The sequence below is a fragment of the Sinocyclocheilus anshuiensis genome, unplaced genomic scaffold (assembly GCF_001515605.1).
Source record: "Sinocyclocheilus anshuiensis isolate Anshui unplaced genomic scaffold, SAMN03320099.WGS_v1.1 scaffold1224, whole genome shotgun sequence".
Classification (NCBI taxonomy): Eukaryota; Metazoa; Chordata; class Actinopteri; order Cypriniformes; family Cyprinidae; genus Sinocyclocheilus; species Sinocyclocheilus anshuiensis.
This window is the reverse complement of record NW_015544204.1, coordinates 799782-819085: the sequence shown is the minus strand read 5'-3', so window position 1 is coordinate 819085 and position 19304 is coordinate 799782. Positions and strand designations below refer to the sequence as shown.

At 38.5% G+C, this 19304-nt stretch overlaps 1 protein-coding gene across 2 annotated transcripts in view; it reads left to right on the top strand.

Annotated features, from left to right (window-relative positions):
- The first annotated feature begins 4060 nt into the window (after positions 1-4060).
- The window catches only part of LOC107696897 (uncharacterized), a 31146-nt gene continuing 15902 nt past the window's right edge, over positions 4061-19304 (top strand). Inside the window, exons 1-9 of one of the 2 annotated variants that reach the window (XM_016497466.1) lie at positions 4061-4266; positions 6410-8794; positions 8882-8999; positions 10935-11466; positions 12067-12522; positions 17959-18144; positions 18546-18626; positions 18751-18863; positions 19004-19062. In XM_016497466.1, coding sequence (XP_016352952.1) covers positions 6572-8794; positions 8882-8999; positions 10935-11466; positions 12067-12522; positions 17959-18144; positions 18546-18626; positions 18751-18863; positions 19004-19062 — 3768 coding nt within the window. In that variant the 5' untranslated portion in view covers positions 4061-4266; positions 6410-6571. Of the gene's footprint in view, positions 4267-6139; positions 6180-6409; positions 8795-8881; positions 9000-10934; positions 11467-12066; positions 12523-17958; positions 18145-18545; positions 18627-18750; positions 18864-19003; positions 19063-19304 lie in introns of those variants that run through there. The other variant, XM_016497467.1, reaches the window with a different exon arrangement.

Sequence of the window (19304 nt, the reverse complement as noted above, 5' to 3'; positions counted from 1 at the left end):
ATAATTTTAGTACAGAAATGACATGCTTATCATAGAAGAGGTGTATTCAGGTAATGTTTGGATTTTCATGTATTTTTTTGTATTAAATTAATAGATCTGAAAAAATTAAATTAACTCAGATAAATTTTTATTATAGATAAATAACATTAAATTGGCCGTTATTATGTCTGTATAATTTTGTGGAAAGTAATAGTGTATAGAGAACTTATGGAAACATATCCCTTGGTTTTTAGAAGGTGTTGGAGACCAACAAATCACTTCTTCAACAGAGAAAACATTTATCTAAGTCTGCTTTGCAAGATTTGGAGCCATTATTTTCAGAGGTGTCGGTGTGTATTTTTATGAGTCATATAATAACCAGTTAAAACAAGAAAAGTATTGTATACATCACTTCTCAGATATTTTTGATTTGAAATGATTTTTTGATAAATAAAGTGTAGCAAGAGATTTTCAAATATGCTGTGATTTAAATCATTTTCTTTGTCATCTTATAAGTTTACCGGACTTTGAAAATTTTTGACATCTTGTGGTAATTTGCAGAATAATGCAGAAGCAAACAGAGTCAGAATAGTTGAGAAGTACAGCCAGATAAAAGCCCACATTGAGGAGGATCAGAAACTGATGTTGGCCACACTGGAAACAGAAGATTTTTACATCAACAAGTGGCTGAGATGGAGGAGTGAATCACTGGAGGGTCATGTTAGAGATATTAATGCTGCCCTAAGATCAAGCCAAACTCTGCTTGAGGAAGAGAATGCCATTGTATTTCTCCAGGTGCATATTTTAAGTTTATTTTTGAGTGCACATTTTCCTTATTTCTTTTTCATCTGTATTTGATGACTAAGAGAAAACTAAATTTATTTTACAGCATTTCAAAAAACATGGACTAGGGTGAGTTCTTTCTGCATTCTCTTAAAAAATTGCACTTTATGAGAAACATATTATCCATAACATAACACTTTATTTTATTGGGATTGAAATGGCAAATGTAATTAAAAAAATAATAATTCTCTACTATGCCATTAATATTTCAAAGAATCCCTCAACATCAATCTAGTTCCCAGGTGGAATTGCCACTCAAGTCTGTGATAGAGCAAGAGTACAGCACCCCAGACAAGATGAAGACAGTCGAACAGCTGGTTGATAACTTAGATGAAGTTGTCCTTCAGAACACTCAGCGGCTGTGGTCTAGTAAGTATGATGTTTCAATGCTCAGTGACAAAATACATACTTAGACTTACATAGGCTTACATTTTACAGACATTAATCCTACCTTATAGTGAAAGATATCAATTTTTTTCCACCTGCAGGTCTCAGAGCAATAAGTTTAGACCCAGAAACAGCACACCCTGAGTTGGAGGTGTCAGCAGGCAGGCTGGAGGTATACTGGAGTAAGAAACCAACCCCAGAGAGGAAACAGAAAACAAACATCAGTTCTCAGTACAGCGTCCGGGCCAAGGAGAGATTCTCCAGCGGCTTCCACTACTGGGAGGTGGCCGTCTGGAAGAAACCCTATTGGTTGATTGGTCTGTCATATGGGTCAGCTACTGGAGATCAGGATTCAGAGCATTGCAACGGTGACTTTAACAATGCATTCTGTTACATCTATCATGGTAATGGAAAATATCTCATTTGTCAGGACTCAAATGAAAAGCCACTGGCAGTAAGGAAAACCATCCAAAAACTTGGAGTTTGGGTAGATATCCAGAAAGGGAATGTGTCTTTCTATGATGGCGATACGCTGGCTTTGCTCCACTCATTCTGTGTTGAATTTTCTGGCCCAGTTTATCCCATCTTTAATCCCTGTTTTGACATAAATGGCCAAAATAGTCAGCCTCTTGCCATTGTAAATCTAAGAAACAAAAATATTTCTCAAAACACTTCTCAAGATGCTTGAATACATGTTTCCCAGTTACATAAGTAATAGATAGCTTATTCTATAGTGTATATCTGTCTGTTTTATATAATTGCGTTTGGTGTAGTTATCACGAGAAATATAGGATTTAATAGTTTTTGCATCAATGGATATTAACTGTAACAATTAACCCATTATTCTCTGGATATTTTAAACTTGAAAAGTGAGAAAGTGATGCAAATAGAAAGATTTTTTTTTTTGACAAATTAACACACAATTAATTGTAATAAACTAGTTTGCCCTTTTTACTTTAAAAGGACAGTTCACCTTACAATGAAAATTGTCATCGTTTGGTGTTTTGTCCATACTTTGAAAATCAGCTCTCATATTGACTCTCATTCTATTAATAAAAACTGTTCTTTTGCAACATCTATTTTTGTGTAGAAGAAAGAAAGTGATACAGGTTTTAAATGCAAATTTTCATTTTTGGGTGAACTATCCTTACCTAGGCACCTACTCAATTAAAAATGTCATAGACATGTACAGATGTATAATTAGGCTATAGATTAGCTTTGTATTTTGTCCAGAAAACCTGAGTTTATCCAGTTTTAGAAGATAGAAAGCACTTCTTGACAAAGTGGTAGTCCACCTTAAGCTCAGATGGGCCTCTTGCCAGTGCTCTGTTAATGTGATACGGGCACTCCCTAAAGACACAGGCACAAGTGTACTGACTGCTTTGTCTGCTGTAGAAGTTTTTCTAGTTACAGCGGAGCTGTCCACTTCAGCACCACACATGCACAATGAAACCATGAAGTCTCAAATATCTCCTGCATTTGCACCTCTTCTTGGACCCATCAGGTATGTCAGGTTGCTTGTCCCTCTGTTTTTTTCCTAATATGCTAAAAAGTAGGTATAGCAAGCCTCTTGAGAGTGTGGTGTACATGTTATTTATTTTCGGAATTTTACTGCAGGCTGTCTTCAAATGGTATTGTCTATTGGATTGATTCTAGGCTTCTTGTGCTTGTTTGTTTTGACTTTGCAATTGTAACTTCTTGTGGAGACTTTTGCTTTTAGTGGTTGCAGAAAAATAGTGTATTATTAATGTATATTTGAACTCATGTGCTTTAATTTTTGATCATAGATCTGTTGTATACCCTAGACGTCCATTGTGGTCATCAGTCACCTTAGAAGCTAATGTCTAAGAGCAGTCAATTTGAGTAAAGTATTCTTTCCAAAGCTCTCAGATAACACAGTAGGTAATGCAGTACAGCACTACCCAGTGCCTGGTGTCTCTGTGTTTGTGGGAGGTCAGCCGAGTTGTACAATATTTGTACAGCACTCTTATGTCTTAAAGTTAATGCCTAAACTCTTGCTCTTAAGCTACTTTCACATTATGTACACCGAGAAAAAAAAAATCTAAACAATTTTCACTTTGAAATTGCTAGTACGTTTCACATATAATTACAAAGAAATGGCAAGTAACACACTGAATTAAACATGAAATTTTCAAGTAGAAAAACTGGAATAGTATTTTCTTGTAAAATGTACTCCAGTAATCTTTATTTTATTATTTACTTCTAAAAATCATTTTTACAGTGTAATGTGTTTTAAAGATATTTATTTTGTAATTACCTACAGTTTTTGTCAACATACAAATACAAATTACCTACAGTTTTTTTGACGTACTAATTTTTGCCTTTAACTGAAAAATGAGTGTTTACTATTGTCACTTTGCATTATTGACACACTATTTTCCTAATTAATGCTGTACAGTTGCTTTGACTCAATCTGTATTGTTAAAAGCGCTATATAAATAAAGGTGACTTGACTTGACGTACAAATAGTTTATATAGTCTCAATTATGAGGTAAAAAAAAGGTCATAAAATGATTACACAATATGAAAAATGTATTAATATTACAAATGTTTAAAATGAGAAAAAGTATTGCATGGCACAATGCAGGATAGTGCTGTCACATCATGTCAACTACTCAAATACTGTATATAGTAAAGGGGGGAGAGGAAATTGTAGGTAGAGAGTATGAATGACAGCACTATGGCTCACTATGTCACATGCACTAACCATTAGACCATGGCTTTGACTCTTGAAGTTTTGCTGATTTACTACAATTCTCTTGAGGCAGCAAGCACAGTGCTGTTAGCAATGAGGGCGGGGGGGAGCAGCGTTAGAGAAGACGCACTAAATCGTGTGGGTGGCGTAAATCCAGTATGCGTGAGCCAGTAAGGCAGGCCAGAGCTGTTTTTATTTTGTGTGGAGAAGAGAGGGAGGCACAGAGACTTCATACACATGAATAGCCTCTTTTTCTGAAGACTCTGAAGGAGGGAATTTACTGCGTTCCCACTGCTGCAGTGTAGCGGATGGGAAGGAGCGGTTGAGAGGGGAGTTAACAGGTAAAGGGAGGGGCTTGACTGTAATTGGTTTCTATGTGTCTGTTCATGTAACAGTTACAGGAGTGAGGACAGGAGGAGGGGTTTGAGGAATCCTATTAGCTACAGCAGAGGAAAAGTAGGTCTAAATGGCCTGCTTAACAGAAAGAAGATATATTAACAATGTGTTTGAACAATTTCCTTAGCTAATGTTGAGGTTTTCTGACATTTCAGAAATAAAATAGTACACCAATGATTTAAATGGCTGAGAAAGTCAAAATAATTAATAAACATGTTAAACATGCTTTGCAATGAATGACAGTAAGTAGGATTTATAATATTTAAAAAAACAAAACAAACAAACAAAACTTAAAATTACACCATATACCTCTTCATACTCTTTGGGAGTATTAAAGATATGAAAACTCAATTTTTTTTCCATAATTAAAATAAAATTGTAGGTTTAATTTCAAAGATTTTTGCAGTAGTTGCAACGCAGAACTAATTAGTACTCCTCATGAAAATCACCAAATTTGTGGGTTAAAAAACAACAACAAAAACAACTAACACTTCAGATTAGGGAACTCTATTCACTATTAACTAGCTGCTTATTAGCATATTGGCTATTTATTAGTACTTATTTAGCACATATTAATGGCTTATTCTACATGACCATATTCCAGATCCCTTAACCCTACCCAATACCTAAACATAATTACTACAACTATCAATAAGCAGCAAATTAGGAGTTCGTTGAGGGAGAACTTTTAGTTAATAGTGAATATGTGTTCCTTAATGTAAACTGTTACCAAAAAGTTTTATTTTTATTTTTTAGTATTTTAAAAATATATTAAAGTAGCACTAGAAACAAAATAATAGTCTTTCTATATCTACATATATTTGTAGTTAATTCTAACAAATTTTTAACAAACATCTGACAATATTTTGTCATGAATGTGGCATGTTCTTTTTGTTAAGAAATTTGATCCAAAAACAAGTTAATTAAAGGGGGATCGATTTCAAGTTGTTACAGGTTACCTTGGAACATGTAAAACAGATAACGTTACTAGGCATACAGTATAGTCAATACATTTCAGCTAAAGCACTGCAGGAAGACTGCAGTAAGTAAGGGCTTTGAATGTGAAAATCTGCTATTCACGTACAAAAGCTCTGCTTCTGTCATTCAGACTGACTGCAATTATGAGCTGAGAGTTATTTAAAGTGTTAGTCTCCCTACCTGTCTGTGTAGTTTGACTCTGTGGCATTATTAGTGTCTGGTTTGTGAATGTGATGAATAGTGTTTTTCAAATACAAAGGAAGTGTTTGTAGTGTGTGTGTATGTAAGAGAAAAAGAGAAGAGAGACCTAGAGAGCTCCCATACATATGTATAAGCACGTGTGTGGTCTCTGAGAGAAATCTATGCTCTATCCTTCCCCGCCTCCTCCCCCATAACTGCAGTGGTGGTCATGATGCCGGGTGCGTACGACTCAATCAGTTGAGTGCAACACCTGGCACACATCCAATCGCAGCCACACTTGCCCACTCTTACAAGAGCTGACAGAACACAAGCAGCTGTGTGAGACTAGCATGTGAGAGCTTAGACTGGCTTATGAGCATCAAAGAGAGTGAAGCCTCGAAGGCATTTTGTAATGATCAACCTCGTCTCTCTTCTGAGCTATTGAGATATGCAGTAGGTTTATTTCATTTAATGTGAACAGACTTTGAGGTTTTGTAAAGGTGATTGCAGTCTAATGCAGATGGTAAAGCCTTTCTGAATGCATTACAGGAGAAAGATTTATATGGAGTTCTATGTGTTCTATGGTCATGAGGATATGTTATGTTTAATTAGAATGTCACACACATATAGATCCTCTTGCCATCAGTAAACACACTATTTATTTTGGAGGAGTACAGTATAACCAAGAGGAGCCAAGGCGGTTAGTTCACAATTTTTTTGCTTTAGAGTTATTGTGCGATTTCTAACTTTTTCATAAATATCAATTTAAATGAGAGTTCAAAATACTGTAGACCTAGAACATATTGCTTGCTAGTGTTAATGTTAGAGTGAGTTATGCTGGTCAGTGTACAAATGTCATACTGAACCTATTCTAAAAGATGTTAATGTAATGTTAAAGTTAAAATACTTATTCTTGTTTGTCTCTTATAGGTGATTTTGAGGATGATATTGGAGTCCATCCAAACTCTATCTCAGATGTGAACAGCAATATACTTCCTGAGCAAGCAAGATGACAAGTATGATTAATCAATTGCAGAGAACAGGTGTTGTGCTATAGGACAGGCTGATTTTGCAGGCAAATTTTGGTCAGTCATGTCTCAGTCAGGTAAAATCCTCCACCTGTATGTAGAGGTGAGATCTGTCACTGATGAAGAAGGAAAAGACCTGGGAGATGTGGCGAAAACAGACTCCCTCATGTTGACAGCACCAGACATCCTTCAGTCATCGCAGTATAGTGGCCCTAATGCACCACATGGCCAGACATCCCCACGTGGAGTCCTGCATAAAGATGGAAGCAGCACCCAGACCTTGGCCTCTAGTAAATCAACATCTAGACACTCCGTAAGTTTTCAGCTACATCCAGGACATGACTCAGACCAACCGGTGACCCAACACCAGAAAAGTCTACCTTATGATGAGATAAACCAGTTACTGTCTGCCTTTCAAACAGATCCCACTGGAAATGCATGTCACTTGGTGTGTGCTCCTTCTGAACGTGACCCCTTCTTTGGGAAGGAACCTCACTTCTCAGGACGGTTTACTGCCCCTCCTACTCCCAGTGGAACTCGTAAAGCTTGCAGCCCAACTAAAATGAAGGGAGGAAATGAAGGGAGGCGATCTGTTGCCACTTTCAGTTACATTGAAAAAGCTAAAATTAAATCAGTAGAGGGTCAGTATAGCTCTTTGTGCCAAAGCAAGCCTCAGAATCCTTTCAACAGAACCATGGAGGACAGTGCTACCCCTCTCCACCTCAGGAAAAGGCTCAGTGATCCAGTCTGGCTCAACAGCTTGGAATCCATGAACAACTGTAGTTCAAAACAGCTTAGTCAAGGTTTGGGGAACTCACATATAGGTACTCCCAGCTTTAGGAGGGCAACTTTAGACTCCATTGCCAGAGTAGCCACCCATCGAGCATGGGAAGAATTCGGTTCCCCACAAATAAGGCAAAAACTGGCAGACAACTGTCCTGATAGGGGTCATGACGTCAGAAGAGGAGATCAGCGTTGCTGTCGGTCTTGGTCTGGATCACCAGTGATACCATGCAGTTCTAGGACCCTGCCCACTAAAGCAACAATAATGGACCATGAGCGGAATAATTTGTTTTATAGAATTCCTAGGAGCCATGCTATAGACCAACTGTCTAACCATGCCAAGCAAGCTTACTTTACAATGTCACACTCAACCGTCAACACTCAGGAGGTCTCAAAACAAAGAGTGCAAGGGTATAGGTTTCGCCCAAATTTACCATCCTGTAAGCCTACAGCTATTCAACATGAACTGCCAGCTATGATTGTACTTCAACCATCAAGCAATCAACAAAACAGTCATTCCATAAGTGATAGTCCATGGCAAGCCCACAGAGTTAATTTCAACCTGGCCAACTCAAAAAATAAGGTAGAAGAAAGAGCTAAAAAAGAGAGTGGAAGGAGGAGCGTATCCCCAGCCACAAGTCCCGAGATAGCTTGTAAACTAGCAGAAGAAGCCACCAAACTTTCCATACTTATGGAAGCCAGGAGGTCTCCAATCCCAACCCCATCATCGACAGACACAGTAAAGTCTGACAGTCCCCAGCTGGGACATTCAAGAGAGCCTCAGCTCTATGCTAGCTTCCAGGGCCCTGGAGCACAAACTCACTCTAATTGCAACCTTCCTGGGCAGGAGTACAACTGTAAACAAGAGTCTGCCAAAACTGGTCACCACTCTGTTCAAACAACCCCTCTTTTGCCCCACATTGGAAGTACATCTCCAGCAGCTCCAGCAAGGTTGAACCGATCAGATGTAATACCGTCCTCTCCAATACGAGACCCACGGATAGAGAGAACACCGTTGGTAGGGAAGGACAGCCCGACTTTGCATCGGCACCTGTCTTCCCAGTACACAAGAGACAATCATACACCTAGCTATAAGCGTAGGCAGTATGAGACACTCAGAGGTCTCAAAGACAGCCCAAATAGCAGCAGGAGACATTTCACAAGGCCTAACCTAGAGACATCAAGCTGGACCGCTCAGCAAAAGCATGGGAAAGAGGAATGCTTAGCCAGAGAAAAGGGAAACTTGGAGATGGACAGTCATAAGAGGAATAGTCCAACAACATCAGTCTCTCAAGAGAACCATTGTAGGGTCTCAATGCAGAAAAATGAGATGAAAGCTGACACTAGGACTAACAAGGAGTGGAGCGGTACAGCATCACAGAGTTCCAGTGGGGTCACAGGCAGCCTTATAGAGAGCACGCTACATGAGAAAGACTGCATATCCTCTGAGATATCTAGCAAAACCAGCCAGAAGAGTCCTGACTCTGGAAACACAGGCATACAGGTAATCTTGGTACACATCTTTAGATTAATCTCATGCCTCGATTCACTTATTGATTTTGTTGTCTGATAACTCAATTTTTGTTTGTAGTCTGAAAGTGGACCATTTCTGCTGAGGCCTTCCTTGCGCTCTCAGAAGATTGCTCTTGCCAAATGGGAGTTCCTGTTTGGGTCCCACTCCGATCAACAAGATCAGCATGAAACAAAGGGTGAGAATTTCGGTTACACTTTACTTGAAGGGGTGTGCATAAGACTGACATGACACCTTCATAATCATGACATGACACCTACATAAACATGACATGACACATGTCATGAATATGAAGGGCATTAAAAATGACAACTGAGAGAATGACACTTAATGACAGTTGTCATAAACATGCATAAAACCTCCTTCATATTCATGTGTCATGTCATGATTATGAAGGTGTCATGTCAGTCTTATGCACACCCCTTCAAGTAGTGTTACCAGAATTTCTTAGAAATGTCCAACTCAGAATTCCAGAAGGCAGTTTTCTGAAATGTCATCCTTATTTCTTTCATTTGCCTCTCATTGTAAACAAGCTGTTTGCCTCATAATGAATGCTTAATCCAATTATGTAACAAGCCTCAACCCCAAAGCATGACATTAGGATTTGCCTTCTCTGTTTAACTTGGCTCTTTGTTTTTTTCTCATCGCTTCTCAAGGTGTTATACTTTCTCTTTACTGAAATGACCTTTTAATGGATTTATGTCACAGCTTTGCTTGATTTTAGCTGTGGTTTTATGTTGTGTATACATTTCTTGAAAAATTATGAATTTATCTGTATTTCCTGTGGCCTTCAGATAGATTATTTTTAGGTTCATTGAGTTTACATTCTTTACTGTGTGTAGGTGTTTTCAATTCACTGATGTCAAAGAGAGAGAGGTTAGAAGAGAATGAGTCACTTGAATTATTCTTGAGAATTGCTTGTTTTATGTGGTTATTCCTTTCCCTTACCTTGACATTTATACAGTTTGCAAATACTTTTATCCAAAACAATTTCAGGCTATACTTTTTTATCAGTGTATGCATTTCTTTGGACTCAAACTCATGACCTTGGCATTGATAGTAGGGTTGTGACGGTGAGGAAATTTCCCTACCGGTTAATCGACGTGTGACAATACCGGTATCACCGTTCGGGTGGGTTGGAGGAGGGGGTGTTAGTTCGTTTGAGTTTCCCTCTTTTCTTCGGTTTCAAATGGCTTGTAAAAGTGCTGTGTGCATGTTACTTTCACTTTCAAATTAGCGGCAATTGAATTGCCACAATTCGGCGTCAAGCAATTGTTCGTTTGAGTTTTCCCTCTTTTCCTCAGATTTCTTGGCTCTCAAATAGCTTGAAAAAGCGACGTGCGCGTTTTACTTTCACTTTCAAATTAGCGGCAATTCGGCTCAAGCAACAACAACGTCAAACTCAGAACTTTTATTAACAAAACGAATAAAAATACACCATATATGCCTAATAAAATAACAAATTACTTAGGTATATAAAACTGAAAATCAGCAAACACTGTGGAACCAAATAAATAAGAAACAACGTTTATTAGCAAAACCAATCTTCTGCCATCGTCTTGTCTTTCTCACCTCACTCTTGTCAGTCAGCTCGACTCACTCTCCTCACGTGATAAATAAAATCTGACTCTTGCTCCATGGTGCACTGTCGTTCGTGCACGGTTCACCACGTTGCATTGAGCGTTTAGTTTTTAAAAGTGTATGTCCTCTAACTGAACTAGGCTAAATTATTTTTGTTACTATAAAAAAAATAAAAACGACGGTGGGAACGACGTAACCGGTGTTGCAGCTTAACACCGGTATAACCGAAAACACCGTCTATCGTAGCAAGCCTAATTGATAGTGCCATACTCTACCTGTTGAGCTACAGGGCCTAATGTCATACTACTGTTAATTTAATAACGTCCTTATTTGTAAGCCAAGTCAGATAAAACCTGCAAATAGAAGTAAATGTAGTCAAAACCATTTACTGTTTACTGAAACTGAATTATAAAGGTTAAACATTTTGTCTGTTTAGAGAGACTGTTTTATATACAGTATATACTACCTTATTTCAAATAGAAAGAATGACACTCTCAATCCTTTGGTTTTCCTTTATTAACACACATTCCAGGCTCCTCCACCACACCCTCCAGTGGTTGTTCCAGTGAGTCTCCAACACCCATTCCACCCTTGTCTACCCCCGTAAGGCCAATAACAACCCACTCAAGACACTGTAAATCAACTGGCTCTTCGAAATCTGCATGCCACAATGTACAGCAAGTTGAAGTGGAGTTGATAAACCATCATCCCACAATGGAGTGCTCCAATAAGACCGGCATCACCAGACGTAGTGTCAAATATTCAGAGACAGACATAGATGCGGTGCCCCAGCGCTGTTACAGGGAAACAGACCTTGATGAGGTGATGCTGGCAGAACAGGAGGAGGTGGACTCTGTTTTTGGCAGTAACCGCAGTGTGCTAGGCACCTCAGGCACTAACAGCAGCAGCCCCCTGGAGGGAGTGTTGTGCCCACATACAGATGGTGAGGAGGAGCTGCAAGATGAAGAGGTGGTGAGCTGGGCCAGTGTGAGGATGCAAAGTGACAAAAAGAGGCAAAATGCCACACCTGAGGAAGATGAAGTGTTTAGTCGACTGCTAAGAGGGTGAGTGTGGAATAGAATACACTATAGCTCCACTGCATATGTGAATTCTCACACATATCCGACACCACACTCCAGTGAATGCAACAGAAGACTTTCACTTGATATCTGTTTAAGATTTCGATTTTGTATGCCTGCTTCATGTTGTCTTGCTCCATTTTGAAGACTTTAGGGGAAAATTAAAGTGGGTCTATATAGTTTCCTGCAGACGCCCAGGGGGGCTGCAATGGAGTGCAAGGGGGTCAGAGGAAAAGTTTTGAGAAAAATAGTATTAAAATGGTATAAATAAATAAAATAATAACATAAAATTAATTCACATTTACATATACATTATAATACTACTAAAGACTTCATCAGATTAATTACAGTTATTTTGTTCTGTTGACACCCATATTTTCAGTAGTTTCTCTTAAAATACAGTGTCAACTTAAAAGAAACTAAATATTTTTCACATATTTTACGTTTATTTTTTACAGTATTAACTGGGTCTTTATTCGTGAAAATGTAGAATTCTAGAAAGGGTGTCTGTACTGTGGCATCATTTTAAATGATGCAGACAAACCAATCATAGGAGCACATCTATGACTTATGCTCTTCTTGCAGTCCCCCAGATTGCCAGCCTGACAGCCACACGGCTTTGAAGTCTCCCATCTCTGTCACCAGCCCCTGCCGAATCTCATCAGATGGCTTGGACTCCTTCAGCAGACACTTTGAGAGCATTATGGAGTCGCACCGTGCCAAGGGCACCTCTTATAGCAGCCTGGATAGTGAAGACATCACCCCTAGTGGCCCACCTGTCTTCAATTTTGACTTTCCGACTCTCACTCCTGAGATCCAGAGTCAGATCAGTGAAAGTGCCAAGCACATAATCGAACTGAACTTCTCTCCTCTAACGTGCCCCGAACCACCTGCTGTGTCTGATCCCACAGAGTGTGAGGCCTCCCAGGACCTGCACAGGGAGGACCAGAGTGATGTCTGTGAAGAAGAGAGTCCATTCTGCTGTGGATCCTGCTCTGATCAAGCCTGCAGGCCTGATTCTGACACAGATGCTACCATAAGGTTAGTATCGGTCTGGTGATATTTTCCATGAGTTGTCATAAATATCTCATCATCACTGCATGTCAACAGATATGTTAGTGTAATGTAAACACCCCCAAACTCCCCTGGTGAAATAAACACTTGGAAGAATAATAGTATTTATACACATTAGAAGAGGAACAGCTGGCAGTGCAGACACACACACTAAGACAAACTCATTCCTGTCCTCATCATAGTACGACATCAAGCTGTAGTTGCTCTCAAAATGCAAACAGATGTTTTGATGACAGATGGTACCCACAACTCTATGTAATTTGCTCATTTTTACATATTTTAGTAACCAGTTGTTCAGTGAAAATGGATTTAATGGGCTTTCTATTTTAAAGGGATAGTTCACCCAAAAATGAAAATTCTGTCATTAATTATGTCAGCCGCACCACACGGATACGTTTTCTATGTTGTTTGTGCTTTGATTTGAACGAAAACAACGTATCCTTGTGGTGCGGCTGACACAGAACAACATACGCTGTTTGCGTTCAGTGGATACTCTCCAAAATGGCGCTAGGGTGACGCGGAGGAGACGAATTGTTGAATAAAGTCTTTTTTTTTTTTCTTTTGCACACAAAAAGTATTCTCATAGCTTCGTAATATTATGGTTGAACCCCTGATGTCACATTGATTATTTTACCGATCTCCTTGCTACGTTTCTGGACGTTGATCGTTGTAGTACCCTTGCTGTCTATGGGAGGGTCAGAGAGCTGTCAGAATGCATCAAATATCTTAATTTGTGTTCCGAAGATAAACGGAGGTCTTACGGGTTTGGAATGACATGAGGGTGAGTAATTAATGACAGAATTTTCATTTTTGGGTGAACTATCCCTTTAAGATGGGTTTACAAAAATAATCAACGGTTGAGTATTTACCACTAGAGGACAGTGCTGAGCTTTGTGATTTTACTGAGATACCAGCTCACTTTGTTTTCTGGATGATCTGTTTTGACTTGGAATGAGCTCCAAATAGATTTTCTTTCAGCAATGCCCTTGATGAATGTAGTGTGAACTGTTTTTTTCTTAAATGTGTGTTAGCATGCAGGGCTTGCTTCAAATCATCCTCAGACAAATAGAACTGTACGTAGCAAGCAGTCATATAAGGATAAAGTTCCTAACTAAATAAGTTCTCCTTGGGTATGTTTAGGCCTGTAATATCTTGCTACTCCTTCACTATCAGAATAAATCAGAGTGCAGCTCTGAGTCCATCAGCATTTTTATATTGTTTTCCAATAAAAAACTAAGCCTACTTAAAAACAATGAATTTAAAAAGTTTAAATTTACTCCAAAATAAAATTGAACTGGCTGTACAATTCTTAAATTGAATATTTTTCTTACATTTTTGCATCAGCAAATTTTTTCTTGTTCTGTATGCAAAATGAATTTAGATTTATGATTAACAACTTATGATTTATGATAGATTTATATTAAACAAATGATGTCAATGTTTTAGTTAAAAAAACATACAAGACAACAATGCTGATCATGAAAAAAATATTTAGCACAGACGGTAGAAAATATATGCATTTGACCTTTTGGAAACATGGTAAGAATTGTGCAACAACAGCAGTGTTTCACAGGGTTATGTAACTTTTAGACTGGCATTTTAATGTGGCATAAGGTTTTCAAGTCCCCTACAATAAGGAACATTGTCTGGATATTTTATCTGAGGTTTACTGTGGTTGTTAAGAGGGCCTGAAAGCCGACACTGTATGCTTTGATACCTGGCTCATCCACTACATTCCTTCTCCTGCCATGGGGCCAGATAGACCTGGAGCTTTGCCAGGCACACTCGGTCTCCATGGTGAGAGCAGATTAACTTGTCTTGTGATTTCAGGGTTTTAAATAGAGTGAGTAGGAAACTATTACTGTTTCAGCAGGGCTGTATCTGACCATTATTTTATTTAAATGGCCACTGATATTGAAGAAACACAATCCATTATTCTAACACATAATTCTGGCCTGTAGTTTTTTCTTATAGATCGATACATATTAATAATTTGTTAATGAGACTGACTGTGTATTCAGCACCATGTTGAAATGGAGATTGACAAAGTCTAATAGGAGGGACGAAAGTAACAAGGGAAGACAAAGAGAGGAAGAGAGGGTTGGAAAGAGGGGAAAAGGGGGAGTAAACTGTTGTGAAAGGAAATACAGAGCATATCCACCAGCGAAAAATAGCTCAGCTGACAAGAGAGGAACACGCATTCACATCCACAATCACGCACAAACAGGCAAGCGTAAGGCGGGAGCTGGTGGGGCGAGAAAGAACGAGAGAAAATAAAACAGATGAACAGCTGTATCAATCCTCTGACTACGCTATAGGCACAAAAAGAGCTTGTGAAAGTTTGGAGTAGGATAAGAGAATCAGCAACACAGTGACTAAAAGACTTTAATGACAGTTCAAGGGACTTGCAAAAGTAGAGGGTCAGATTTCTTCTAAACCTCCTCAGGCTAGTTCTGGACAAAAGGAGGTTCAGGGGAGGGTAGAAAATGTGGAGGGCTGGATGCTGGGTTTATAAGTGAGCTCCTGTCATCTGGCTATGTAAGGTGTGAAGGGGCAGGGCTAAGGTGATGGCTCATTATGTGCTCTGCTGTGGGGGTTGGGCCTTGGAGGATAATTACATGTATGCCCTCCACCCTGCCATATACCGGTGAGTTGGAAAAGGTAGACTTCTTTTGAACATTTTGTCTGTATCAGTGTTGTTATAGTATCAGTGAGATACTATTATAGTTTTTAATAATGTTTTTTTTTTTGCATTTTAATGTAACTTTTAGTTTTACTGATTTTGCTTTGTTTTTGACATTTTTATTAGCAATTTTATTAATTATTTATTTTATTATTGTCATTATTAAAATGTATGTGTAGTGTTTATTTTTTAAACTATAAAAAATCAAATCTCATTTGCTAAATAGTGTTTGATGAATACCTGAGGCAATTCACAGTTTATCACACTATTAAAATGCAGTATTTAAAAGCACTTCAAGGATTTTATGAAGACCATTATGGTCTCAATTTAACAGCCAGGGTCTGAATTAAGTTGAGGTTTGGGTGGTCTGACTCCTCTAATTAAAATTTGTTGTCAAAACGACTTTTACATATAAGTATATGTTTTAGTCAGTGTTTCAAATATTTTGGTAACAAAAAAGTTAGATTAGTTAGTTAGGTACCTGATGGTAAATAGATGATCGCTACCAGAAATCGTGTTAGCCTGAGGATGTAACCATAGTAACGGTCGATTCCTTGTCGCTAGGATAATCATCTGACAGAGCATTGACAAAACATAAGCACTGTCACTATCACTTCATTGCTGATTAAAATATTACAAAGATATCACAATCATATTTCTCTTGCGTTACGCAAGACCAACCTCAGCACACTGTGAAAGTTCTTTCTTTACAATTTGTAGTTTCGCTTTCACAACGAAACACAGCGTCACACACGGCGGCCTAGAGTGAGCAGAAGCCGGGAGATAAAGTGAGGAACGGCCGGCGGGCTAGAGTGAGCAGAGGCGGTGGATTTGACGAAGGAGCGTCCGGAGGGCTTGCGCACAATGAAACACACAGCGCCTTCACGACATGGCGGCGGCGGCAACAACAATACTACAGCGAGAATAAAAGTTACGGCTTCTTTCTTTGCGTGAACATTTGGGCGGCGTTATGCAAATCTTCCCACACAGTGACGTAGATATGTGGGGGGGCGTGTTAGAACGAGCCGTTTTAGGTAGGTGTGGCTGACTCTTAACTTTTATTAAGTTACTTTTATCTCTTTGGATTTGAGACGTTAGTCTTTGCAACTTTACAGATCTGCTTTATGCACCAAGAGCTTGTAACACTCCAAAGAGAAAGGAAAAATTTAAATCGCATCATATGACCTCTTTAAAAACATCAACTCACTGAAAGTCACTGTATAGTTTGTGCACTGTTATTGTCACTTTTCCAATATGTGTTTTCATTACCAGTCAAGACCTAAAATTCTAGTGCAACTCATTGTCAGTGTAAGGTAGTATCATATCCTCGGCATGTGATACTGACATCATTGTCTGTCTAAGCTATCTAGTCATGCAAAAAAAATGTTAAATGATGCATTCTTTTTCCTCCTTTGATATGTAAATCTTGTCATCCATCGTTAAAAAGAGGTGTGTTAAAAGTTTTTCAAAAAGCACTGGAATGTTGTAGAGCCTCAGCACATATGAGGTGATTGTTTACATATACCTCCCTGCATTTATTTGTGCAATGCAGAAATATGTATTGGCATTTGTAACAATCATTGTCTTGCATTTTTCCCCCTTTAAGTTGCCCTCACCAAACAAGTTATTCAAGCACAGGTGTCTAATTATATGATGTCTGACATTAAAAAAAAACAAGATTTAGCAAAGGTATGTCTGTTAGTCACTGTGCATCTTTGTAGAAGCTCTTCTCACATCCTAGAAGCCGTGGCGGAAAAGCTCTCTATATTTCTTCCTGGTTTTCTCTGCCATGTTTCTATCTGTCCATTGTTTGAAGAAGAAACAGTCTGCCCTCATACCCTTTCTTCGAGTCTCCTCCCCTGCCTTGTTTGTGGACTAACTGGTTGGAGTAGTTTAGGAATGGAGAACTTCGGAGCAAACCAAAGACAGATGACAGGGGGATGATCTGCATGTGGCATGAACTTTCTGGTGCTCGTACATCTAAAAGACTTTGGAATGCAGTGGTTTAAAGGCAGAGTTGGGTCACTGAGGTAGAGTAGATGCTTTTTTAAAGCACTTTTTGGGGAGAGCTCCTCTTGTTTTGGTTTTACAGATCTTTTATGTGAAGTTTGCCAGTTTTACGTTTTAGATTTTGGTTCAAGACTGAATGAAATGTGTTTAGTATATATATTTGACACTTTTAATATAAGTTAAACTTCTTTCTGTTCTCTCATTATTCACATGTGAATATCAGCTAAAAATCTTGGTGTGTGTGTGTGTGTATGACAAGCTTTTGTGGATTTGAATGGTGTACAAAGGGCAAATGTATTATGCACTCACAATAGTTTGTCAGGTGTGCTTTTTTTTAGTTGTTAAATGCTAGTTTCTCTGTAAATGGTGTATTAGTAAAGGTAGATCAGATAGACTCTATTTACACCACACTGCTAGTGCTAAGAATGACAGGTTCAGACATGATTGATAGAAGATAAACAAATCTAACCTCATGATTTGACTGCTTTCAGTATTAATATGTTCAGTATGGTTCTGTATGCTTATACTGTTTATAATGCTTATACTTTTAAGCCCAAGCATATTTAGGTATCATATCTGGGTTGCCTTTTTTACAAGTAAAATGTATACCACTTTTACTTTTACTTGGTAATGTTATAACTCGTATTCAAATAAATGTGTGTCACCTGTCATGTAGACGTCATATACATTTGTTTTTCCTCTGGTTTCAGAGAGAGGCCATCACGGCCGGTGTCTGAGTCCCATCCAGAGGTGGCTGAGCGATTGGCTGTGGACAGCACTGAAACTCTGGCCAATGGCAACAAATCTGACCTCCAAGCTGCAAAACGGTTGGCCAAACGTTTGTACAGTCTTGATGGATTTAAGAAGTCAGACGTGGCACGTCACCTGAGCAAGAAGTGAGGATCATTTGAACTATTAATAAATACTAAGAAGCTTGTGTTTGCATTTATTTTAGTTCATTCCTCTTGCTTTGTTTTTTGAGCTTTTGTGAAGCAAAGTTATCTTTGATTATAATAATAAATACCATGTTTTAGGGCAAATGTGGAGAAATATAAGGTGAGGACTGTGTTTTAAAAATGTAAACCTGCAAATACATTTTTAGGGTTTTGAAAAAACTTTATAAGTTAAAAATGAATAATAAATATTAATAATTCTGCACTGTTTTAGGGTCACTTATTTGTGAAAATGACCATGTGAACAACTTTGTATGAAAAGATTGAAAAGACTTTTGGACCCCCAATATGAGGCCCAAAAAAACGTATTTTCTTATGCTTTTGTCTTTTCATGACTTGTGCAGCAATGATTTCGGTCACATGGTGGCGGAGGAGTATCTCAGTTATTTTAACTTCTCAGGGATGATGGTGGATCAAGCATTAAGGTGAGCTTGCTATTCCTTCCATGTTAAGTTAAGTAAACATTTGCTCTCATTTCACGTGTCCAACAGGTTTATTCAAATTCTCAGTCTGTTTTTCCTGTTGTGTTATGTCGTGCTTGTTTCTTAGAGTGTTTTTGAGAGAGTTTGCCTTGATGGGAGAGACACAAGAGAGGGAGCGAGTATTATCCCATTTCTCTAAAAAATACCTGCAGTGCAACCCGAACACTATACTAAATGAAGGTAAGCCACACCAGCATTGTGTGTGCGAATGAATGTGCATTTGTTGTGCATCTGATGTGTATTATAATATGACTAACACTAGGGGGTGCTCTTGCTCTGATTGTGTGAGCTTATGAGAGATCTGTGCCTCTGTGTTTCAGACAGTGTTCACACACTGACTTGTGCCCTGATGCTGCTCAACACTGATCTGCATGGTCATGTGAGTTTGAGAAATGACATATCTGACGTTCTGATGTACCGTAAACACATAACAAACAATGAAAAAAAAAAAAAAGAATCTTAAACCATATTCAGGTTAAAATCCCAAGATCATTTTAACTTGGAAAACATACACTGATTCTTCATAAATTTATGTTTTATATTAAAGGGGTCATATGATGCGATTTCAAGTTTTCCTTTCTCTTTGGAGTGTTACAAGCTCTTGGTGCATAAAGAAGATCT